The sequence below is a fragment of the Gymnogyps californianus genome, chromosome 6 (genome assembly GCF_018139145.2).
Source record: "Gymnogyps californianus isolate 813 chromosome 6, ASM1813914v2, whole genome shotgun sequence".
Classification (NCBI taxonomy): Eukaryota; Metazoa; Chordata; class Aves; order Accipitriformes; family Cathartidae; genus Gymnogyps; species Gymnogyps californianus.
The window spans coordinates 3842243-3865915 of NC_059476.1; the positions used below are offsets into that span (position 1 = coordinate 3842243).

The 23673-nt window shown below is 38.6% G+C and overlaps 1 protein-coding gene across 1 annotated transcript in view; it reads left to right on the plus strand.

Moving 5' to 3' along the window:
• Positions 1-20396, plus strand: part of ADAM12 (ADAM metallopeptidase domain 12) — a 188163-nt gene extending 167767 nt beyond the window's left edge. The window contains 9 exon segments of the mRNA XM_050898796.1: positions 1145-1253; positions 1361-1559; positions 4027-4104; positions 6289-6397; positions 10305-10440; positions 11077-11185; positions 11648-11830; positions 18127-18254; positions 19472-20396. Of these exon segments, the coding sequence (XP_050754753.1) occupies positions 1145-1253; positions 1361-1559; positions 4027-4104; positions 6289-6397; positions 10305-10440; positions 11077-11185; positions 11648-11830; positions 18127-18254; positions 19472-19532 (1112 nt within the window). The 3' untranslated portion in view covers positions 19533-20396.
• The last annotated feature ends 3277 nt before the right edge of the window (positions 20397-23673 follow it).

Below are 23673 nucleotides of genomic sequence, written 5' to 3' on the forward strand. Positions count from 1 at the left end.
TAGTTATCTTCATGGAAAGAAAATATGGGGTAGTAAAGGGCCCTAGCAAAGAGCCTCTTAATCTTGCAAGGAGCAGCAATTATTGGCTGAAAATAAAAGCCACACTTCACAATAGAACAAAGAGATTAAATTCTAATACATGGACTAATTAATTGTTGCAACAGTCAAACCAGGGAAGTAGATCCTCCACCTCTTAGACATTTCACATGAGCACGTGTATCTTCCCCTAGAAGATATTCAATAGCTGGTCATAATCTGGGGAGAAATGGACAGGAGATTGTCTGTATAAGACATTAGAATAGATGTTCTAATAGTACCTTTTAACTTCTAAAACGTAGGGATGAGTAATCTGTCTGCACAAACATTTCCAGTACTACTCCCACCAGGGAAGTTCCTTTGGTGTTAGGATATGTCTCCATCATAAAAGACTACAGTAGATAAGAACCAGATGCTGCCTGTCTTCCCAGATTCCTACTTCTACCACCATGGTAGAAATGACCCTTCTTTCAAGTCAGTCTTTCCTCTCAGGAGTGGATTTACTGAGGATTAAGGTGGGGATGGGTTCCCTTCCTCTCCCCGGTACATTACCTTGAGCTAACAGCAGCGTGTTCTCTTTGCCATGTCACGTGGTCATATTTTTACAGACACATAGCACTCTAGTTTGTAACTGGATTTTTTCTGGTTTCTTGTTGTTCTGAATTGCACTGAAAAAGGCCTTTCTTGAAAAGTATTTTCTTTGGCTTCAGCTCTTGGGGTCTCGCTAGAATCACGTGGACTCCTGTAAAAAGAAGGGAGTTAACTTACCAGCTGGCTTTTGTCTTTCTTCACCAAACTAGTTTTGGCATTTGCTAAAAGTTTTTGTGTCCTAGGAGGATTCACAAGAGGGATATCATCTAGAGAAATTCTGAAAGAGAATGAGTTCTGCATTGTCTATTGCTCAGCATTGCCAAGAGAGACAAATAACAGTGGAAAACCCGCACATTCAGGCTCTTCAATTAGCATGCTGATCCAGCACAACTGTTTTGTTGTGCTTCATCAATATGCAGATCACATCCTACCCTCCCCTAAAGCACCAGTGGAGCTCAAAGAAAATTATTAAAAACACCTTGTATGAGATGAAAGTTCTGATTAGGTTTTGTTTCAGGTGCGAAACCTGCTCCTGGGATCTGCTTTGAGAGAGTCAATTCTGCAGGTGATCCTTACGGCAACTGTGGCAAAGACTCCAAGAGCTCCTTTGCTAAATGTGAACCCAGGTAGGGTCTCACCCTACAAACACAGGCACAGACGCAAGGGTGGTGGGAGAGGGCTTATAACATTTAAAATTATTTAACTAATCTTTGGGTTTGTTTATTTCCTTCAGAGATGCTAAATGTGGAAAAATCCAGTGTCAAGGAGGAGCAAATCGCCCTGTCATTGGTACCAATGCTGTTTCCATAGAAACCAATATCCCGCTTCAGGAAGGTGGCAAGATTCTGTGTCGTGGTACCCACGTGTATTTGGGGGATGATATGCCCGATCCTGGTCTCGTGCTGTCAGGAACCAAGTGTGAAGATGGAAAAGTAAGGTTCTGAAATACTCCCAAACAAGGAGAACGTCACTACCCTCATGCTGCCAAGTATTTTGTGCCAAACTGACTGGTTTTTGCTTTGGGATTTTTTTTTTTCCCCACAAAAGAATTGTTTCTCATGCTCACACTGAGTCAGATTTTTACTCCCTTCTTCTTTTGGCCACTGTTCTGGATTACAGATTTGCAGACGCAATGCAAGTTGCTGAAGTTTATAACTGATTTTTTGAGGACAGTCCCAAGTATCTGTCCACGTAGGCTAGAGGTTTTCTGCAAAATAAGTACAGCAAAATACATTACAGGCTTGTTAATGGATTTCTGAGGAGTTCAATGTATTCACTTTCCCAGTGTCTATGGCATTGCAAAATTGCCCTTAACTTCACTTTAGGTTTCAAAATGTATTATATCTGCCGATTATGGCTCCCCCCTCCCCCTTTTTTTCTTGCAGGAAAAGCTATCTCTGTATGCACTGTTAGAAAAATACAAACCCATTGATGTTCAGCCACCAAAACGGATTTTTGCAATCATATTTTGCAAACTTTGTGAATTATCCGATGTGAATTTAGTCCAAATTTCATATGGCTGTCTCAGTTTTTCTTCTGTGAGAAAAGGAACAGAGGAAGATGGGAGACAGCCATGAGTTTACAGGGGGGAAGGAATGGAAAGGAGTCCAAGAACTATGGAAATGAAGAAGGTTTCCATACCCTCAGTGGATTACTTGCAAAAAGAAAAAAAAAGGGCTTTGATAATTTGTGGTAAATTCAAGTAAGCCTCTGAATTTCTGAAAGCTTTTGAATTATGTTGGATTATTACACTGCATTGGGAACAGGTTTAAAATACGTCCCTAGTGAAACTACAGTTCTGTTACAGGAAAACAACCCTTACAACATTTCTAAGTCAATCTGTTATAGAATGTCTTTTCAAAGAAAATTCAATGCTGGGAAAGCACCCTATTATGTTTTACTAATGAGTATTTAATCTTTCTAATCTATCTAATCATACACATACACACTATAGAATACACAGGCTAATACTTATGAAATTGTATGTTTTACTTTGAGGACATTAGTGCATTTGTATTATGGATTAAGAATATGAATTTAAATATTCTTGAGTTTTCTAAGCTGAAGATACACAATTTGAAATGCAGCCATTTTAATGTGATCAAAATTCTGTGTGCTACTGCACTATGAATATTTGAATTGTGAATACTGCTGTAATCAGACCATATTCTCTACATGCATGCATGTTGATGCCAATTCACTCTAATTTCCTTTCCATTTTTCCTTCTCCCCAGGGCATAAGTGCCCTGATTAAGCATCCCTGTCGTCTCCTTCAACACTATTCCCTGCTTAATGCTAATTATTGTGACTGACTTTTAGTACTACTGAACTGAACTGCAGTTAAACATGAGCAAAATTGTGCAGTGATTTTTTTTTTTTCTTTTTTTTTTTTTTGGTCAACATAGCATAGTAACAGTTATTCCAGTCCTAATTTCTTCTTTCTTCAGTTCTGAGTAGGATTGCTTCTCATTACTGACGTCTTCATCAGTCATTTGATTGTTTGATGGTATTATTAGATGGTACTAATCTTGCTTTACCTCAATTTTCAGCTATATTGGCAGAGTACAGTTTACCCATAATGACTGGAAAACAAAAAGATTTGAATTTTATTACTTTGCATGCGCTATTTGTTTACTTCCATTTCCTGTAAGATCATTATTACACTTTAAATATGGTTGGTTTATATCTGACACCAAAAAAATTGTTTCGCTCGGGAAAACTCTTAGAAAAGTTTCAGTTTTGCTGAAGAACAATGATGAGCCCATATATATCACTGACTTCAGTTAAATATTCAGGCTGTCCTGGGTCTAAGTTCTGTACTAGCATGAAAAAGTATTGCACTATTGATAGAAACAGAACTATGCTAATTTACACCACGAGGGGACCTGAACTTTTCCTTGAGGAATCTTCTGCTGCTGTGAAGACAGGAATGCAGCCACATCAGGTACATGGAAGAATCCCGCTCAGTGTATTCCTAGTCCTGAAAAAAATGCAAATTGCTGTTTTCTGAATTGGCTTAAAAAACCCCTAAACCCCAGCGGCTCGCCACTAGTTCCACTTCAGTGAAACTGTGAGTGTTTATTTACACAAGCTCAGCATATCAACCAAATATGAACTATGTCCGAAATCCAGTATTGGCCAGGGTGCCGACCAAGAGCAGAATTCAACTTCCACAGATTTGGACCTAAAAGACTTACAAAGGCATAAGAAGAAGACACCTAATTCTGGTGTCCTTATCTTTTTGTCAATATAACATTGTCAATGCAGCGTGTGTATTGGGAAATCTTTAACTGCTAAAAGAACCATCGATGGATGAGCAGACATACAGAGAGGGACACGATGCCTTGTGAGCACCAGCAGTTCCGTCCCTATTAAAACTCCTTTTCTCTTATTTTGCAGATTTGCCTTAATCGCCGGTGCCAGAATACAAGTGTTTTTGGTGTACATAAATGTGCAACAAAGTGCCATGGACGTGGAGTAAGCATTATAGGAATACTTTTTTTACAATCAGTCAATAAACACTGGACAAGAAATCATTTTCTATAATAGCTTTGGGATCTATGATTGTTAGTAGTATATCAGTCAGTCACTGCAATACTTTCTTATTATGTATTTCCATTTTCAGTGTCCCTTGTATGAACTGCAAGAAATGAAATTATTTTTATTTAACAAAGAAATATTTATCAAGTAGTAATTACCTTGTTCTTAATTAACAGTCTGTGATAAAAGGAATTTTGTCATCTTCAAAGCAATTTTAAGTCTAACCTTCCTTCATGAAGAATTCCCACTAACATGTAAAAAAATACAGTTTCTATGTGGATGCAGAGAAGTTAAAACATGCATTTGAATTGAGAGTCAAATGGAAAAGCATTTCCAAAAGTATTAAAATAAAGTAAAACCATATTGATGAGTTTCATGGTATCAAAGTGGTGCAGGATGAAAAATTTGATGACATCAGCTAATAATATCAAAGTCTTTTGAAACCTAGTTTATATTATGAAAATGTTAATTATGTCAAGCTATGCCTTATTAACCTTGATTTGCTGATGATCTGTTTGTTTCTGTGGAAAGCTGTGGCAACCACATTGGAAGAGCCTTAGGAAATTCTCGGTCCTCTCCTGAGAGGGGATTTTAATTTGATTTAACTTATTTTATCATCCCACATTTGAAAAACTGAGCAGTGTTGATGATGCTGCATGTTATCATTGTGCTGGAGGGAGCACCAGCTTAGACTGGCATCTTTTTGTCTGTACAATGGAGAACTGTACAATGGTGACTCCTGAGTAGCAAAAAATGACCTCGTGGAATTGTAGATGGGAACTCCTGTAGCGCTTTAATTTAAAAAATAATGCTTAACGAATGATATTTTTAATTATCTTGCTCTCTTTGAAAAGTAAATCTTTTTTTTTTTTTTGCATTTTACATGACCATAGCCAGTCTAAGCTATGTGAATGATATTTTAATACTCTGCAGACACAGCCAGTATAGTCTTTCTGAAAGCCTGCCAGCTGACCTTTCCAGAAAACTGCGTATTTGCAAACTCCTGTGAACTAACGAGTGTCTTACTGAGAAACCCATTTATCAATCTATTGTGTGGTTTCTCCATGGCGGTGGTAGATCAGTGATGATCAGTGTTAGCACAGAATTTAGGACCATATTGACAACTAGCCCTAAGCCCAAAAACTTTATTTAAAAATCAATTTGAGCATCCACATGTGACTGTGCCATCTCTGTCCGGTGCGACAAAATTTTTGGCCCGTTCAGTTCATGTATTCTGTCGATAGAGCACGGAGCTTTAGCCTCTGTGTTAGTCACGTAGCCGCTGCTTGGGTGGTAGCAAAAGGAAATAAAAAGCAGCCTTTCTTTTGATGGGTGTTTGGGACTGCGGGATCTGAGGAAAAAGCTGTGAGTCTACTGGCTCCTTCTGCTCTCTGCAGCGGAAACAGGCTGATGTTAATGATGGTCTCCAGTCCTTTGGAGCTCTCTTATTCTGCAGGGAACATCTGGTAAACCAGGTCTTGCTAGTTGTTCCTTAACTCAGATTAAAAGGACCAGAACACTGAGGACTGTATCTTTACAGACAGTGCAGGTGTGATATCAAAGGGAGGGTTTCCTCAGCCCTGATTCCAGTTCCACATGTTCTTCCAGCAACTGGTTCATCTTAGAGGTGGGGGATCTGAGCAGTGGAAAAATCAGTATGCAGCCTAGTGCAAGCCCTTGATGGATAGGAGTGTTCAAGTGGGCTGACAAAGCTTTACAGCCTTAACAGCGTAGAGAGACTCTTGTTCCCGTGAAGGCAGAAGGAACAGAAGTTAGAAAGCAGATAATGTTGCTGCTGGAGGCAAAGAGAGAATAAGACTTAAGAGGTGTGTGATTATCCTTATATTATTGAAGTTGTCGGCTGGTGCAACTCAAACGGTTACCTGCCAAATAAATAACGCTTTTTTAGGATCCCCGTTACTCCACGGTGTCTTGCACTCAGAGTTGCTCTATGCCATCTGAGTTGTGCCAATAGGCAGATACCAGTACATCTCTTTTCTTCGTTAAGTTTTATTTCTTTCGGATGTGTCACTATCTGATTAGGAGGCCTTATCAGCCAGTGCTGCTCTCAGATGTATAGGGTAATCCTTTTCATGTTAAGCCATTTGTCTTGTTTTGCAGGTCTGCAACAATAAAAAGAACTGTCACTGCGAGGCTGACTGGGCTCCCCCCTACTGTGACAAGCCAGGGTTTGGTGGCAGCATGGACAGCGGACCAATTAGGCAAGCAGGTCAGTAGTAATTCATGCTTTACCTGTTGTTTCCATGATAAAGAGTGGAAATACAAACTGTCGTCTTGTAAGCGATGAGCTTGCAAGATTGGGAAATAAGTCAGTAAATCAAATGGCTTAATGCAAACGCATTGGCACCAACTTGAGAATTTAGTGAAGCAAAACCAAGGCAGGCTGAGTGCATCAATTTTCTTGCATAACTAAAGGCACGGTGGTCCTGGCAGGTTCTTTTCTTTGTCTTTCTTTGCCTTTCTTTTTTTTTCAAGATACACAGCCAAGTTTAGTAGCTCACTGCAATAAGTAGGAAATGGTATTGATTTAAGCCAAGGATGAGGAGCTAACTCCCACACTTGAGCTAATCCTGTTGCCATGGTAGATGAATGTTGCAGTACTCTTGGATTCACCTTGAGATATGCCAAGCTCCGATGTTCTCCACTGAGTGCATCAGCATAGAAATACCCTATTGTACACACAACCTGCTCCTATAGTTATGTGCCTAATGAAGAGTGGAGATTGCAATGATTATAAACGCAAAATTATTGCATAATCAAAAATCAGAAATATATTTTATATTGTTCTTCTAAGGAGGATCTTTTGTATTGTGGAAAATAGCAGATTTCTGACCGTATCAGATTAAAACTACATTTTATAGATAGCTTCCACACATTTACCAGAAGTTGCCCTCACATATGATAGTAGTAGGAGACGTGCATTTTCTATAATTTGTATTTCAGTTTCCCCTTGTTCAGTCTGCAGAACATTGGCTATAGTATCTTACTTCACCTTTGGCCAGCCTCAGAAAGAATTATTTCTGCACATTGTGAATTTTATAGGATTTGATAATCTTCACATGCCAATTTTTCTCCAGAGTACTGTAACTTTAGTGACTTCCATAGAGATGTTTCTGATTTATGTCTGAGTACGTGACAGGACAAGCAGTCTACTTGCATATACATATATAATCTAAAGCTTGCTGGAAAATGATCTGCATGTTTTCATATGAATAATACTATTCAAAACCAAAACGGATTGTATTCTCTACATGCCAGATCCTGCAGTGAATTGTAATACTAGATTTATGACATCACGATCATTTCCATCACAAAGCTTCATATTATGATTTCACTGTTGAAAGATCTTTTTTTTAAATACCTACCAGCCGGTAAGATAGCAAAGAAACCATGCTCAGGCACTGAACAAGTGTGATTACTTGTGTGTTAAATGTTTTCTTTTAAGATTTGCTCTAAAGCATTATAGTCCTTTTTCAGCTTACCTGAAAGCTAAGTATCTAGGGAGCTACAAAATATAATAACGTGCTGCACAGACAACGCTAACTGGAGAAGACAAATATAGGACATCTTTGATAATTCATGCATTTTGTGTTTTGGAATACAACACTTCAATTTAACAGAAAATTGTTTTAACAATAGTTTAATATACTGTGGTAGTTTCACCATTTTTTTTCAAAAGACCGTGCTACATTCAGTATTACTGAGAATAAACAAATATGGAAATTGCTAGAGGACCTAATTTTCTATCATTGACACTTGGATTTAAATATGAACACTTGATGGGGTGGTTTGGATTATGATCTGAGTAGTTTACACATCTCAATCAAATTACAGAAGGATTAGCTCAATAAAATACTTTCATCCTAGTCAAACAAGGCACATGATCTCATTAGTATTTAGTAACTGATTTTACCCCTCCCAACTCCTTGTGCACCCCCAGCCTACTCGCTGGTGGGGTGGGGTGAGGAGCAGAAAAGACCTTGACTCTGGGTAAGCACTGCCCAACAATAACTAAAACACCCCTGTGTTATCAACACTGTTTTCAGCGCAAAGCCAAAACACAGCCCCATACCAGCTACTATGAAGAAAATTAACTCTACCCCAGCCAAAACCAGCACACTGACTTAGAATAAATGTATGTGTTTGTTTGACACTCTATATTTTTCTTACAAAGAAGCCTTAAATATTTGTTAGGTAGAGAAGTTAATTAATTTAAATTGCATCATCTTAGCTTATTAATTCTATTAATCTTTTAGAGATGGTGAGGGATTTATTATTCTGCAGTGCTATAAGGTAAAAAAGCATAGGACTTCATGCCCCATCAAGCCCCACGTGTAGTTTGTTCAGTCAGTGTTGCTGACTCTGTTCACCAGCATCCAAGTGAGCTTAGGCCAGTAGATGAGAGCCAGCTGGCTGAAAATCCATCAGGATAAGACTGAGACAGTGATGATAGGTTACCAGAGCAAAGATTAAATATGTTTCTTCTAATGTGGGAGTCTGCATTTTTTAGGTCAGCAGTCCTGAAGAATCACAACAACCTCTCCTCCAGGCAATGATCATATCACATATCCATAACGATCAGAGCTGCTGCTTACCTCTTCCTAAAAATCATAGAATCGTAGAATCATAGAATCGTTTGGGTTGGAAAAGACCTTTAAGATCATCGAGTCCAACCGTTAACCTAGCACTGCCAAGTCCACCACTAAACCATGTCCCTAAGCGCCACATCTACATGTCTTTTAAATACCTCCAGGGATGGTGACTCAACCGCTTCCCTGGGCAGCCTGTTCCAGTGCTTGACAACCCTTTCGGTGAAGAAATTTTTCCTAATATCCAATCTAAACCTCCCCTGGTGCAACTTGAGGCTGTTTCCTCTCCTCCTATCAGTTGTTACTTGGGAGAAGAGACTGACACCCACCTCACTACAACCTCCTTTCAGGCAGTTGTAGAGAGCGATAAGGTCTCCCCTCAGCCTCCTTTTCTCCAGGCTAAACAACCCCAGTGCCCTCAGCCGCTCCTCACAGGAGTTGTTCTCCAGACCCTTCACCACCTTCGCTGCCCTTCTTTGGACACGCTCCAGCACCTCAATGTCTTTCTTGTAGTGAGGGGCCCAAAACTGAACACACTATTCGAGGTGCGGCCTCACCAGTGCCGAGTACAGGGGGACGATCACTGCCCTAGTCCTGCTAGCCACGCTATTTCTGATACGAGCCCTAAGGCTTTCTTTCAGCTGCAAGTCGTCTAGTCAGGGTTCATCTCACTGTTGTGCCTCACTTAGGGCCCAGCAAGGTACTTACGTAAAGCAGCTTAAAGCACTCTGGAAATGGGAACAAGTACAGAAGGCTGCAGCCCCTCGCTAAGCAGAGCATCCCTCTGAGAGCACACGACACCGTTGCTGAAGGCTTTCCTTCGGCTCCTCGCTTGCCTCCAGATTCGACTTGACAGCCATCTGGGCTGGACCACAGTAGTCCAGATTTCAGACTGTTTGCCCAGTGTTAAAGCACAAGGAAACCTTTAAAACCTGGTTATAAAGGAGCTAGGGTTACTGCTTATGTTTGAGGGACAGAATATTTAAAAGCTTGCACTTTGCCATGATCTAGGCATTTCTGTCCCTTTTCTCTCCCTCTCAGCCTCTGTCTCCCTCCCACCCTGGCAGCAGGCAGCTCATGAAGAAGGTGCCAGTCGGCATTGCTACAGCCATCACCATGTGGGTGTCCGGATGGGGCTGACGGCCCGTGTATCTTATGGCCCCATTTGCAGGTGACAATCTAAGCAGGACCTGACCATAGGTGCACAGAGAGTACATGGAAATGTTCATGTTTGGACCCAGAATAGAATAGAATAGTTCAGCTGGAAGGGACACACAATATTATATTTTAACCAATTTTTTCCGTAATGTTAAAGAAATAACTTTAGAACAGGCCAGAATTCAAGCATCAGGCTAGAAGAAATAAGAGTTTATTAGTCTTTAATTCATAGTTTATTCATTTTTTGTTCATTTCACCTGCATTGCAGTTAGAAACTCGGGCCAGGCAGCAATGTCCTCCTCCATAAACACAACGTATTTCAGTCAAGACGGCTCTTGATAGAAGTTAACTCAATGTGTTTTGTTACAGATAATAAGAGTTTAACCATAGGAGTGCTGATAACCATTCTGTGCCTTATCTTTGCTGGATCAATCACGTACCTGAAAAGGAAGACTTTCATGAGATGGTTGTTTACAAGTAAAAAGGCAACAATAGAGAAACTAAGGTGCGATCATTTTCCCTAATTATATTCTAATAGATATTATTAGAAAGCGGCTGTAAACATGGCAGCTCTCATCTTGACATTCATCACAGAACGGTGTGAATATGTTAGAAAGAGCCAGCCTTAACAAAAATATTTACCAAGTATTAACAGCAGTGTTTCTCCTGGTTTAGTTTAACTTTCTAGATTGTCAGTAAATAATGTAGGTTTTGGTTTGACTGTGTACCTCTTTTCTTTTGTGATAAAAAAATTAAGTGAAGGAAGTATTGCCTTTATTTTCATTTGCTTGAAATAGTTTCATTACATTGCATGGCCTTTTATCTAAACTCAGTGGAGTGAGCTGAAACTTTCATATTTGAGGTCATTACTGTTTAAATGCTAGATTCATTAGAATAGTCTCTTGGGTGTTACAAAGCTGCATTTCCACAGATTGCAGAAGCTAATTTAACAGACTACTGGTTTCCAAAAAATCAATATTTATTTTTATTCTTGCAGGAACGCTAGACAATTTTTACTTTCCTTGTTTACTATAAAAAGTCAGAAAGTCCTTGCAAAATCTCATTCTCAAAAGAGGTTACTGTTTAAAAAAACATTATAAAGCAGAATGTTGTGTTCAATAAATATATGTTTGTATTGCAGGTCTGTGAATCCAGCAAGACCTTCCAGTTCATCTGAGCCTAATCATGTTCATACCACGTCTCTCAGTAAAAATCTCATCATGAAGCCACAAAATACGAACATACAAAAAGTGAGTCCCTAAAAAGTTTTTAAAAAAAAAGGAAAAAAAACCCCCATATTATATATTTTGGATCTCATTTAAGCAATTTATTATAACACAATTATTACGTGATCTTAGTATCATGTAGAACTAACAATATGTTAAATGGGAGAAGATGTAGGCTTCAAAATACATTTATGGCTTCCAAGTTTTAGATAGGTGGAGATGTCAAGCGCAGACAAGAAATACCTTAAGTCTCCAGGATAGAGCCAGCCGGCTTACACCAGAACACGACATCTGAATGGTGAAGGATTAGTGCTTGAGTAGGACTCTGGAAGCTGTTAATTGCTTCTCTGGTTGCAGAGGTGTTCAAGGTAGATGAAAGCAGAGTAGAAGAGAAAAGTAAGCGAATAACATAGATTTTAAATAGACATAGCAATGCTTATGTCAACTCTTGAAGTTTATAACTTTTGGTTGGGATTGTTTTTATAGAGAGATGGTCCAAGAAGACCTCTGCCATATCAGATCATTGATATTAGTAACCCTGTGAAGACACAGGATTTGCCACAATTAAAAACACCACAGCGAGTCCTACCACCCCTTCCCCAGCTGCCATGTCACCAAGCTGTGCCTGAAAGACCCTTGCCAGCTAACCCTTCACTGAGGTTCGCCCAGGTAACCATTGATTTTCTTTAAGCTTCTCTTCTATTTCATATTCAGTGTGTGAGTATCTGCATGTGGTGAGGAGGAATGAAGTGTTTTCTCATCTTTCATATTGGCCTTTTCCCATAGTATTTCCTTTATACTTTGTACAAGTTTAGAAATGCGGTGTAGATATATTGGTTTATGCCAACGGAGGCTGTGATCCTAAAATTTAGGATCCTGAACTCTCTCTTCACCACTCAAAAGACACAACAGTATAAACAAGCTCTGTATTACAGGCAAACACAGGCTCATCTTGCCAGCTGCCCAACCTGAGGGGAAACTGTACGGTTTGTTAGCAAGGTGCCAAATACAGTGATATAAGTTTAGGAAGTCAAGTTGCAGATGTCTTGCGCGAGAGCAAAAGGTATATTAGCTTGATGTGCTTCTGTTCTGCCAAGGGGTGTATGAACTGCATTTTTCTTTTCCAGAGCACAGATCTGACAAGCAGACTTGTAATTACCCACACTATTTCATGCAGATGTACCTTTCATTGCAATGTTTAAATAGAGCTGGTAACCCTTTTTTGTGTAATAAGACGCATCTCAAGGTGATATTCAGGGTAGATGAAGTTATCTGTGCAGTTGTCTATATTAAATTGTCCCTTTTCTTGTCACTGGCTTCTCTCTTTTGGTTGTCTTTGTAGCGTGACTGTGTCTGAGCAAAAGAATCAGGCACCCAGCTATTTCTGTTTTGTAGACATTGTGCTATTCTGGATATAGTACAAGATTAAAATGAAGTGAATGTCATTGTCACCAAGCTATCTTAAATGAGTATCAATCACATTGATTTGGGTGCACATACTGCAAATCCGTACTCAAATAGCTGTGTCTTGAGTGACTGTGCCTATCTGAACCTAGCTAGGATGTCCAAGGACAGAGCACCTTCTTCCTGCAGCAACCTTGTGAGCTACTCTGAGACACTTTCCCAATGATTTATAGGAGGAGATGGCTATAAGAAACAGTTGCTGAAGTGCAGTGCTTTGAAAAGTGGTTGTAAAAATAACACAGAAACAAAAAGGGATGAGACAGTGCTGAGCTGCCACGGCAGTGTGCTTACGTATTATGACAGAAGAAAAAGTGTATCTAGTGTTAATTTTGTCTGAGTCTGAACTTTAAATCACTCAGGTTAGACCAACTTTTACAAGTGTAGTGAATTTATTAATTGTTTTCAAAGTATTTAAGCTTTTTCTTCTTCCCTTTTCCATCTTGCTAGTAATTTATTTTCCTTTTCAGGGGAATGGGAAATACTGATTCTTTCTAAAATCAATTTTATAGGAAATCTGAAGTAGCATTGGTTTGTGTTGCTTTTGTCTTTAGCTCCAATGGTTTTGTTGTTTATTTTCTTGCATTCCTTAAAACATTCTGCGTATTTCACAGTGGTCAAAGTTAAAATTTTAAGTGCAAGTGCTTTTCTGTTTCTTAATCAAATGGTTCCAAAAAAAACCAAACAAACCCAAGAAGAAATTTCTTCTATTTCTTCTTATCTAGCAACTTATAAGCTTACGCTGTCTCCCACTAGCAGAAGACAGATGGAGAAAAGGCTTTCCAAGAAAAAGTAACCATTTCTCATCTGTATCATCTGCCCCGGCCTGTCATCGCACATCAAAGCAGCCCAATGCACCACTACCATTCGTGTTCCTAAGTGCCCTCCCCTTCAAATCCCACATAAAGTGCAAGGTAGAATACCAGATCTCTAGTACTATCGTTACCAAAGACTGACAGATCCGAAACTGCCAAAAAACTTTTCAGTTTGGCAGCTCAAATTAATTGTGACGGTTACTCCATCAAGCAAAATATCGCTGTTTTCAATTTTCACTTGCTGCGTGAAACAGAAGTAGGACAAACGGGGGATCAACTCAAGGCAACCTAGTGAATAAGCAAGAGTGGCTTCTTTCAAAATTATGTCCATAACCTCAAATCAAGATTGTCAGAAATAGCTACTTTTTATATCCTAGGGACACAGAAAACACTGTATGGGAAGAAAATCTTTTCTTCTGAAGTTAACAATTTTACTCCCTCAAAGCTTGGAAGAAGTAAATTAACTTGAGAATAGTTTTGGTCTGGTTTATATAGATCCTACTTAATGTATTGCTTGAGCAGTCTCTTGGAACTGCAGCCATCAGGTCATCAAGAGGAAGCACTTTAAAAATCATTGCTACATTCATAATATCATCCAGATGCTCGGTACTGCAGTACAGCGCTGAAGAAGAGTATCTGAAACCGTTCACTGTTTCGATGGCTTCACGGCTGCCTCCTTCTGCTTCTCCCTTCTGAGAAGGGAGGTATATTTAAGCATGAGCTACTTTCCTCCTGCCTCTGGGCTTCGATCAGTGGATAGCTAAGGCACAACACACTAAGTAGACTTTAAGACAACTCTTTTCCCCTCTAGTGGCTGTTGAGACAGCAATGAACGGATTATTATTTTGCTATGAAATTTCCTTTCAGATGTAAGTAAAATAGTAAAAAAGAAAACCCCAAACAACAAAAAAAAAACCAAACAAAAAAACATTTAGCAAATGAACTGTTGCCAAGTTTAATATTTAACAATCTTGACTGATAAACAGCTTTTTCTTCAGATGCTCTTACAAGGCAAACGTACCTTTTTTTATGGGCCAGATTCACAGTCAATGTAAATCAGCACAGCACCATTGAAATCAAGGAAACAGTGCAGGTTTATACTAACCATGGGTTCAGTCCGTGCATTCTGATTTGATCACTTCCACTTGGTTTTGTTACTGTTAGCATTCAGTTGCTGCCTCTGATACTGTCATCATCTTATTACCAAAATATCTCTCATGTTTTACAGGTCATCCTTATTACAGGAAATATAGCTTGGTATTTTCACTTTTCCCCTAGTATAACTGAGCTGCGCTCACCTTCTGCTCATTCTGCCACAGTTAGTCCTGTGAATACCTCTCCTATGACACCTCAGACTGGCTTTAGACACAGAGGGCTAACACAAATTAAGTTCCCATCTAAATAGATTGAGGAAGACACCCCTTCTCACCCAGTGCATTTCAGGCAAAACCCTTCTTCCAGTTGCTTGTTTAAAAATCAGTGAAACAAATTAAAGCTTCATGCACCTGATGTCTTCGTACCTGCTCAATATGACAATTGTATTTTTCTTCCTAGCGGAGCTGTAAAAAGAGATCATGACAACATGTAAAACAATACTTCCCCAAATACAGACAGAGGCTGAATGCATTAAATGCTAAGTTGTTGATATAAAACTGGACAAAGAAATCCATCCATAAACTTTGTATTGAAGAGCTGAAGCTCTGTAGGGGAAAAAAATGGGCTGGGAGAAAGGAGAGACAGATGAAGCAGGGAAGCACAGCCATGGTGGTACTATGAGCTGTGCTAGAGACTTGCCAGGACATCAAAGGCTACAGCAAGTTTCCACACATGTTAACATACAAAGCTGTATCAATTTGGATTTCCCTGTGGCACGTAAAGAATATAAAAGACCATCCGGTAATCAGTTTGGGGGAGGGGATTTATGTCTTCAAATATTTTCTCCTCTGCTTCTAAGGATGTGTGTTTTCCTGGTGGCATTTTCCAGTGCTGGTGTCTCCTTTCTATGAAGTGCTCTTCCATTTTGCTTCATCTCAGCCATTACACATTCGCCATCTCTATTTTTATCTGAATTCCTTCCCTTTCCCCCCCCCCCCCCTTTCTTTTACCCTTTCTTACCAGCTTGCCACATTAGACTTTCTGTCAAGCCACTTTGCTGCTTCCTCCTGAAGGATATTAACTCAAGGATGACATTTTTACAAGCTTGGGGAAAAAAAACCCCAATAAATCAGGTGTTGGGCTTGTGTATCCATCAGAGTAATATTTATAGTATGACTGTTGTTTCAACATACTTCCTCACATGGATATTTCTTCTGGAATAACAGAGCCTAAAGTATTAGTTTGGCTCAGGCATCAACGATTATCTTAATGTTCAACCGTGAGAAGATGCTCACTGCACAGCTGAAGAATTGTTCTGGATCAGCACATACGGATTAGCCATTTCAGCCAGCTTCCTCTGCAAAAAGAGGGGAAAAAACCCAACTGACAGGGTCCCATCAGTACTTGGCTGCTCTGAGCTTCTCAGAAAGTCAATCTTTCCCTGCTATCAGGTGTTGCAGGTGATGATTAGACATAGGACACGGCTAATAAACACAAACAAATAAACAAGGACGGTTCTCCTCTCTTTGTTCATTCATCCTTACCAGATCTCAAGCTCTTGAGACCTTTGTTTCTCTAGACTGCTGAGCCTGGATCGGTTCCTCCTCCCAATTATGGTACCTAAGCATTCTGCCGATTGAAGAGTAAATACAAATCATGCGATAATAATTAGGGACTGATCAAGCAAACAGCTGAATACTCATGTGATCAGACTAATTCATGTGATTAATCATGTAAAAGTACTTGAGGGAAAAGGCCGCTTCTGTGAAGGCAGTCAAGGGAATAAAGGCTTTATGGTGTTCAAAGATGCATTTGTTGTTTGCTGTTTTTATAATGCTGATGTTTGTTATAACTTTTTTTTAAATGCTGTCACACTCGAGGTGATGATGCATATACTCTCCCATGTAATAAACATTATGACTTTTAACAAAGTTATTACAGAAGCAACTTTATATTTTACTCTAGAGATAATTCAGTTATTTAAAAAACAGCAGTTGCTGCTGTGATCTAACTTGTTCCAAACTGCTATATTTCACTTCAAAACACAGATATTGAGATTTCATTGTATAAGAAATTTAGTGCACAAAGTAAACTTTGGTTAAGAAATCCTGATGGTAAGATTTCTTGTCTTAATAGTTTTAAGGTTCTAGTTCTGTATCATGGGAAATGATCATGTTTTGAAGAACTTCCTTTGCTAGTGTTTAATAAAACTCTGTGACTTTCAACAGGATAGCCCTATGAGATAAAGCTACATAGAATATTTACAAGCATGCTGTTTATTTCCTCATTTTCCAGGCCTGATTATTTCCAGAATATTTGCAATTATTTTTACCCCCAAAGACAGAGGTCACAGACAAACGTCTTATAGCAAGATATGTTTGTCTTGGTTTATAGTGGAAGTTCTGGATGGCAGTCGAGACTCATTTTTATACTGAATACGAGATTTGGCTATAACAATAAGTTAAAATAAGAAATTTTTTTCATGTTGCTATTTCTGATTCACTCAGGAACTAGTACATGTTATGCCGAGAGTGAAAAAGAAGAGGGACATTATATACAGCTTTAAAATGTAGTTTGTGGTATATTTGAAATGATTATATATGAGGTTTACTTAAGCTCCCATATTTTCTTCCTTATCAAAATGCCTACTGATAGTCAACCTGCATTTCCTTCTTGAAAGAGCAAACATTTGCCATGAAAAGTAACAAAACAAAGGGATGTTCAAAACGAATAATGAAAAATTGTACTTTGTTCATGAGCAATTCATGCCTCTGGTTGCTTGTTTTGATTACATTTTTCAGGGGATCTTTAAATAGATTATGCTTGGAAGCTCTTCTTGTTTCCTTTGGTCAACTTTACTAATGATAGTTATGGCAAACTAATAATAAAGAGTAAAATTACTTAGAAAAAGTGTGACTATGCAGTTCAAATAGTAGAAGGATCTGAAGTCAGTTTTTGGATATATTGTAGAGGTTTTGTGTGCCCTGAGCGAGTCACTTAATCTATCCCAGTCCTTCATAATGAAGACCACAAATAGACGTGTTACCATGTTTGCAGCGTTTCAAGGACCACACAGAAGAGACATTAGCTCATGCCTGACAGCAGATGACTTCTGTTCTTTATTAATGAATCATTTAATTCCACAGAATGAAAGCACAGCAGCATCTCTAAAAAAAATTCCACAGATGCTACCAATTCAAACTGGACTTGAGCAGTTTGTTTTTGTGTTCATCTGAATTTGCATTTTAAAGCCATTTCTAGTATTTCCATCTTTCTATATAACTACTTTTACAATGTTACGTATTCAATCTATGTTGTTTTCATTTTACACCAATTAATCATTAACTCCAGCACAGATGCACCCGGTATTTCTAGAGTAAAGAATCAAAAGAAACAAAATCATTAAAATATAGTATTAAACCTTTGTTTTAAAATATCAGTGCCTGTTTATGAAAAATAAGTTATGGCTTACTCATTTAAACATATCTGGTCACAACTACTCCGAACTTATCTTCAATTTATCTCAGTTGTTGCTATGTGAATGTTACGTTATGTCAGTTCCAAAGACTAATATCACCTTTTGTTTTATAATAGGAAAACCACAAACCAAACCCTCCTCGGAAGCCTCTGCCAGCAGACCCTCTGACCAAAGCGCGCTATAACAGCGCATGCACAGCAGTGCCTGGACACACAAAAGCTCTGCCTCACGTTACTCCTGTAAGGTTAGTTCTCCTAATCAAAATGCCTTGATCGATAGCACTACATTCAATGACAGGTCTAAAACGTCTTGAGTAACTATGCTCTGCTCTAACTATTGCTGAGAGCTACGCAACAAGCGTTTTCTATTTGCTTATAGAAAAGCATACAGTATCGGACTGATTCTCACTGGGAGTATATCAGCACGATTGCACTGACTTCCACAGCAGTATGAGAATTTATACTACATGTGAAGGTTTGACTGTAAGCATCTGACTATATTTACAAAAACTGCCCCAATAAATACAATTCCTTACAAAAGAAAGGAGTTAATAAGCACCAATTTCAAGAGAAACAAAGCTCTTGCAAAAAAAAATTTCCTACTCGGACCACCTACAGAATTAGGCCGAGAACTGAATGCTGTTAAGATCAACCACCAGTAAAAGCAATTTTCCATTCACACATTTCACAATGGAACATCAGTTTATATCATCTGAAAATAATACCCAAAACATTCAGAAAGCACACAAATTGTACACTTCAAAAAAAAAAAAAAGATGTTGGAAAAAAAATAATCTGGAACCGAAATAACTATGCCCAATGTTAATGGGCATAGTCAATGATATTTTCTTACCCAACATTCTTCAGTTTCCTACGAATAACAAGTGAGCTCCAAGGAAGATTAAAGTAGTATTTTAAGGTACAGGAATTCTACTAGTGAGGCACTTAATTGCTCAGAAAAATTAAAAACAGAATCAAGTTAGTTTCCTAATACTTCTAGCAAAAAAGACTGCAAGAGTGAACTGTGATTAAGCTCCGGGCTGTCCATTCTAGTAAGATATTCTGAAAGTAATCATATTTCAAGCTGACTGCTACAACTTTTTGAAACCAACTGCTATTCTACAACATTAAGTAGCATTTTTGAACACCCAAAGAAATAAAGAGTTTAAAGAACACCACCTGAAGCATTGAGCTAGCTTATCCTACTGGCCAGGCAGCAACTAAAACATGAACTGAAAAAAAGGAGTCTGCTGGTACCACTTACGCTTCTTGACGAGACTTGTGTATATAGTAACATGTCTGATCTCCTCCCGGTATGAGAGTCCCATGCTACGTGTCTGAAGTTAACTTGGATAACTCTTAAGAGGTTTTACCAGTCACCTTCATGCCTTAAGGATGATGCTGGCAGTGAGAACTAACAAAATTTTAAATAACAATTTGCTATTTTCTTTCTTTCCAACAGACCTGCTCCTAAGCATCCACCACAGGTATCCAGGTCCAGCAACACTGCTGATGTGAAATGACTAGAAAATCTGACACCTTTATTTTAAAAAGTGAAGACAGAAGTTTGCACTATCTTTAAACTCCAGCTGGAGTTCATTTTTATGACAATACGTAGAACTTTTAATGTTTAAAACAGCATTATTTTTAAGAATTCTGAGCTACTGCCTTTGGTGCTGTGCTGTGCTATGGTGCTCTGTATACTTGCTCAGGTACTTGTAAATTATTAATTTATGTTGAATATTTATTACAGTGCAGTGCACTGTAGTAGATATTTTTACCATAGCTGAGTTTTCCTAAAAAGGAAGCCTTTTTTGTAATATTTCATTGAACTTGAATAATTCTGCTCTATTGGTCCTATGTAGAGTTTTTAGTTTTGATCTGTTCTTCAAGGAGTGCTGATACTCATGGATACATCAAATGTATAAACAACTCAATGGTTCATAACAAACTTTTGGATAAATACGTCAGGGTAAAAAAAATCTCTTCTGGAACATGGTGAAATGCCCGATATCTGCACACAGACGTGTAACATATGTATTTAACCAAAGGATCACTCAGTGTTAGCAGTTGTACTGTAATTTCAGTTTTCACGTTACTGTTTGAAATCGTGGAGGAATCTGTGCTGAAAGAGGATGTATTCACTTTGGACAAGTTCTCTTACTGAAGAAGTACTGTATATCATAAAACTGTATTTTTTTTCTTAACCTCATTTTCCTCAAACACAATATGGTTAGTACATATTAATGCAGATATCAGGCCTCCCAGTGTCATTACCTTTTTGATGCTTTGGTAATTAAATTCAACTATACTGTGTAAGGTAGTACCATCTCACTATGTTGCATAGCTGTCCTGTTTAGACTGCCAATACATTACACGCAGGGGGTGGGGGGAAGCCAAGCATTACAAACAGTTACATTTTAAGACTCAACTATTATACTTATTTCTTTTGCCTCATCGCTCTGCTTATCAACTGTATTTTGCATATTTACTACTGTTTTGTATTTAACTTCTAAAATATTGTTCTGGATTTCTTCATTTTCCAATCAAAACGCATATTTTAATACATAGACTTTGGTTATCCTAAGACATGGAAAAAAAAAATCATCTCTTTACTATGTGGTAGCATTGCATCTGATCTCTTCTGTATCTTCTCAGTAGCACTGCTGAATACAGTTGTTTCACCTATGCTGTAATAAAAACAATTTTCAAATATCAGTTGAAATAGAGGGAGACGGAACTATTACCTTATATAGGTTAGTTTCCTCATTGCTTGTAGTTTTTGTTTCTTTAAGCAAAAATAAAAGCATTGATAGAAACTTGGATCGCATTTCAGTAAGTGTAATTGTATTTAATTTTCCCAGTTATTCCCCACTGTAGCAATATAGCACTCATGTTTATTGATAAACTAAATAAATCAAAACAAACCATAGTTTAGTTTGTTGCTGAATAGCAAAGTAAATGCTTCACAAAAGCATTTCAGTTCTTAAAGCAACTCCAATAGCGACAACAGTGCTACACACTAACAGAGTCACTACAACAGTAGGATGCTAACTTATCCTAGGCTCAGCAATGCAGCTGAAACCAAAATGATGCTTTATATGTATTTTACATATTTTGTATTATTTGAAATACTAAATTCTTCCTGTCAACAGTAGCTTTCTATCTAAAATGGGGGGGTGAGGGGGGCATCTCCGTTTGAAGCAGACACGTGATCTCAGTTTGCTTGTTTGAATACTCCCATTTTTAGAATGGCAAGTCATCATGCTATATCAAAATGTTTCTGATTGATAACTGCTGAAAATCATAAGATGAAACTGTAACTAGTGAAAGAAGAAGGTGAAATTAAATGACTAAAAAGTTTGTATTATCTGCACCAGAAGTTCTAACATCTGAATTTAATGGCACTAGCTTAGGTAAGACTTAGCACGTGTATAAACTTAAAGCTTTAAAGTAACCTTTAGGTTTAAAATAAACGTGACCCACCTATGCAGTCTTACAAGTATAGAAATAGAAATATCCATACAGGGCCCCCAATCCTATCCCGGTAATTGCAAGCAGCCATCTCACCAACACTGAGTCCGGAACGGTCCACAGACCATTTGTTCTGGGACACCAAAGCTCGAAAGCTTCTCAGGTGATGCTGAGAACCTGGTGGACACACAGGTTGAGTGCCTCCTCCCCCCTAGAGAAAAAACACACACACAGTTTTTGGCGTATGGAGGAAGACAGCAGGAGAATGATAGTTAAGGACACTGCTAGGCGTCCCCAGTCCCAGCACAGTGGAGTTTTCAGATTGAAATGCCCAGATGGTCTTACTGGTTTGTATCCCTCAAAGAGCCCCGTACCTGGCTGTTAGTGTATTCCTGAGCTGATGAACAGCACAAGCATCAACACACGCTGCCCGGTCTCACAACTGCTGTTGCTAGAGGAAGGCAAAGTCCAGCCATTCATCGTGGATGAGGTGTGAGAGGACATCCTTGGCTTCTGCAGCTGAGCAGCAGGAGCCCAGAGGCAATGGGGCATCCTTAATGTAATACCTTTTCCTGTCTTTAACAATTCAGAGAGAGAGAGAGAGAGAGAGAGAGAGAGAGAGAGCGCGTGCAATCTGGGAAAAAATATATTTAAACAAGCTGTGAACTAAGCAGATTACTAAGCAGGAATGTATATGTCAAATTTATTAACTATTAACACTTTTCTAAAACAAGCAGCTGAAGCCTATGTATCCAGTGACGTGGAATGTAGTCTTACAGTTAAGAGTGCATGATTACACACACGTATTATCTAAAACGGAGTTACTATCTTATGTTAGACATGGCTAAAGCTAAAGATTTCTAGCTGTTTGGAAAAAAATCATAATTCCCTATCTGAAACAAGGGCAAGCAAACCCGAACATCCTGTAAAAATGACTACCGTTACTCGAAACCAGCACAAGGTAGTTACTGGCGTACTACAGGCGGATTTTTTTCATAGCAAAACGGACGAGTAGGTGCAATGTATTTAACAGTCATATAATCAGGAATCCTTCCAATTAGCAGATATGCAAATATATTTATACATATTCAGATGCAAAATGCTACAGGCAGAAAAGGACCTGTAGCTTGCGGGGTGGGGGGGTTGGGGGGGGGCAGACCAAACAAGCTATCAAATACTACTTTTGCCTTGGTGCCATTTTTTTCCCCAGGATGCGAGTAGTAGCTGGCTGTGTGAGGTTTTCATACCAAATTAGTGTCTTTATGATTAGACACACAGTTGTCACGTAAAATTCCATTGTGAAAACCACATGAATGGTCTTACATTCTTAAGGACAGTGTAAGCAAACAAATTGCCATGGGATACACCAGGATGTGAAAGTCAACATTTGCTACTCTGTGGTAGCTGCTCAGTGTATGGACCTGTAGTATCCGGTTTCAAAGAAGTGCTGTCAGCACAGGCTTTAAGTCCTGTCATAATATATTCATCTATCTCTATGCTCAGCAAACTTTAACTTTTAAATCACCTTTAATAATTAAGATACATCATCCTTTAAATCCTCGGGGTTTTATAGCGTTCAATTTATCTTCGTGGGAGAGATCTTCTGAACAGACCATGCTGATGTCTGTCTGCTCTTCCTTTCTGTCGTCTTCTTCCATACACATATTTCAGCCTCCTACCTACTCAACATGAGACGCTGGTACAGACAAGTCCCCTTTCCAGAGGCAGGGCAAGAACGCAGCGTGCTCTGCCTAAAGCACCGCATGACAATGCTGCCATTACGCTGATCAATAGAACAGTAAGTACAAAACTCCATCAAAGAAAATGAATAAATATGCAGTAAACAAAATTGCATATTCACCCTCTTTCTCCCCATCATATCTCTTGGGTTTAGTATTCCTATAGGTTTTTTAAAAGCTGTCAATTATGAGTAGCAAGGGGTTTTTTTAATTTCATGGAATATTTTAAGAGCCTTTTCAAAAGCTCAGAAAAGAAACAGACACATAGCTTTTTTCTTAGTTTCAATTCTGACTGCTGATCATTTGAGTATACAATATTAATTCTCTTTTATTAACTTCCAATCAAATAACAGTATATTTTAATTGAACTAAAAATTACCATGTAACAGTGAACAAATTCATTCTTTATCTTACAAGCATTCTCCAAAACCTAATTTTCTAAACTCAGTAA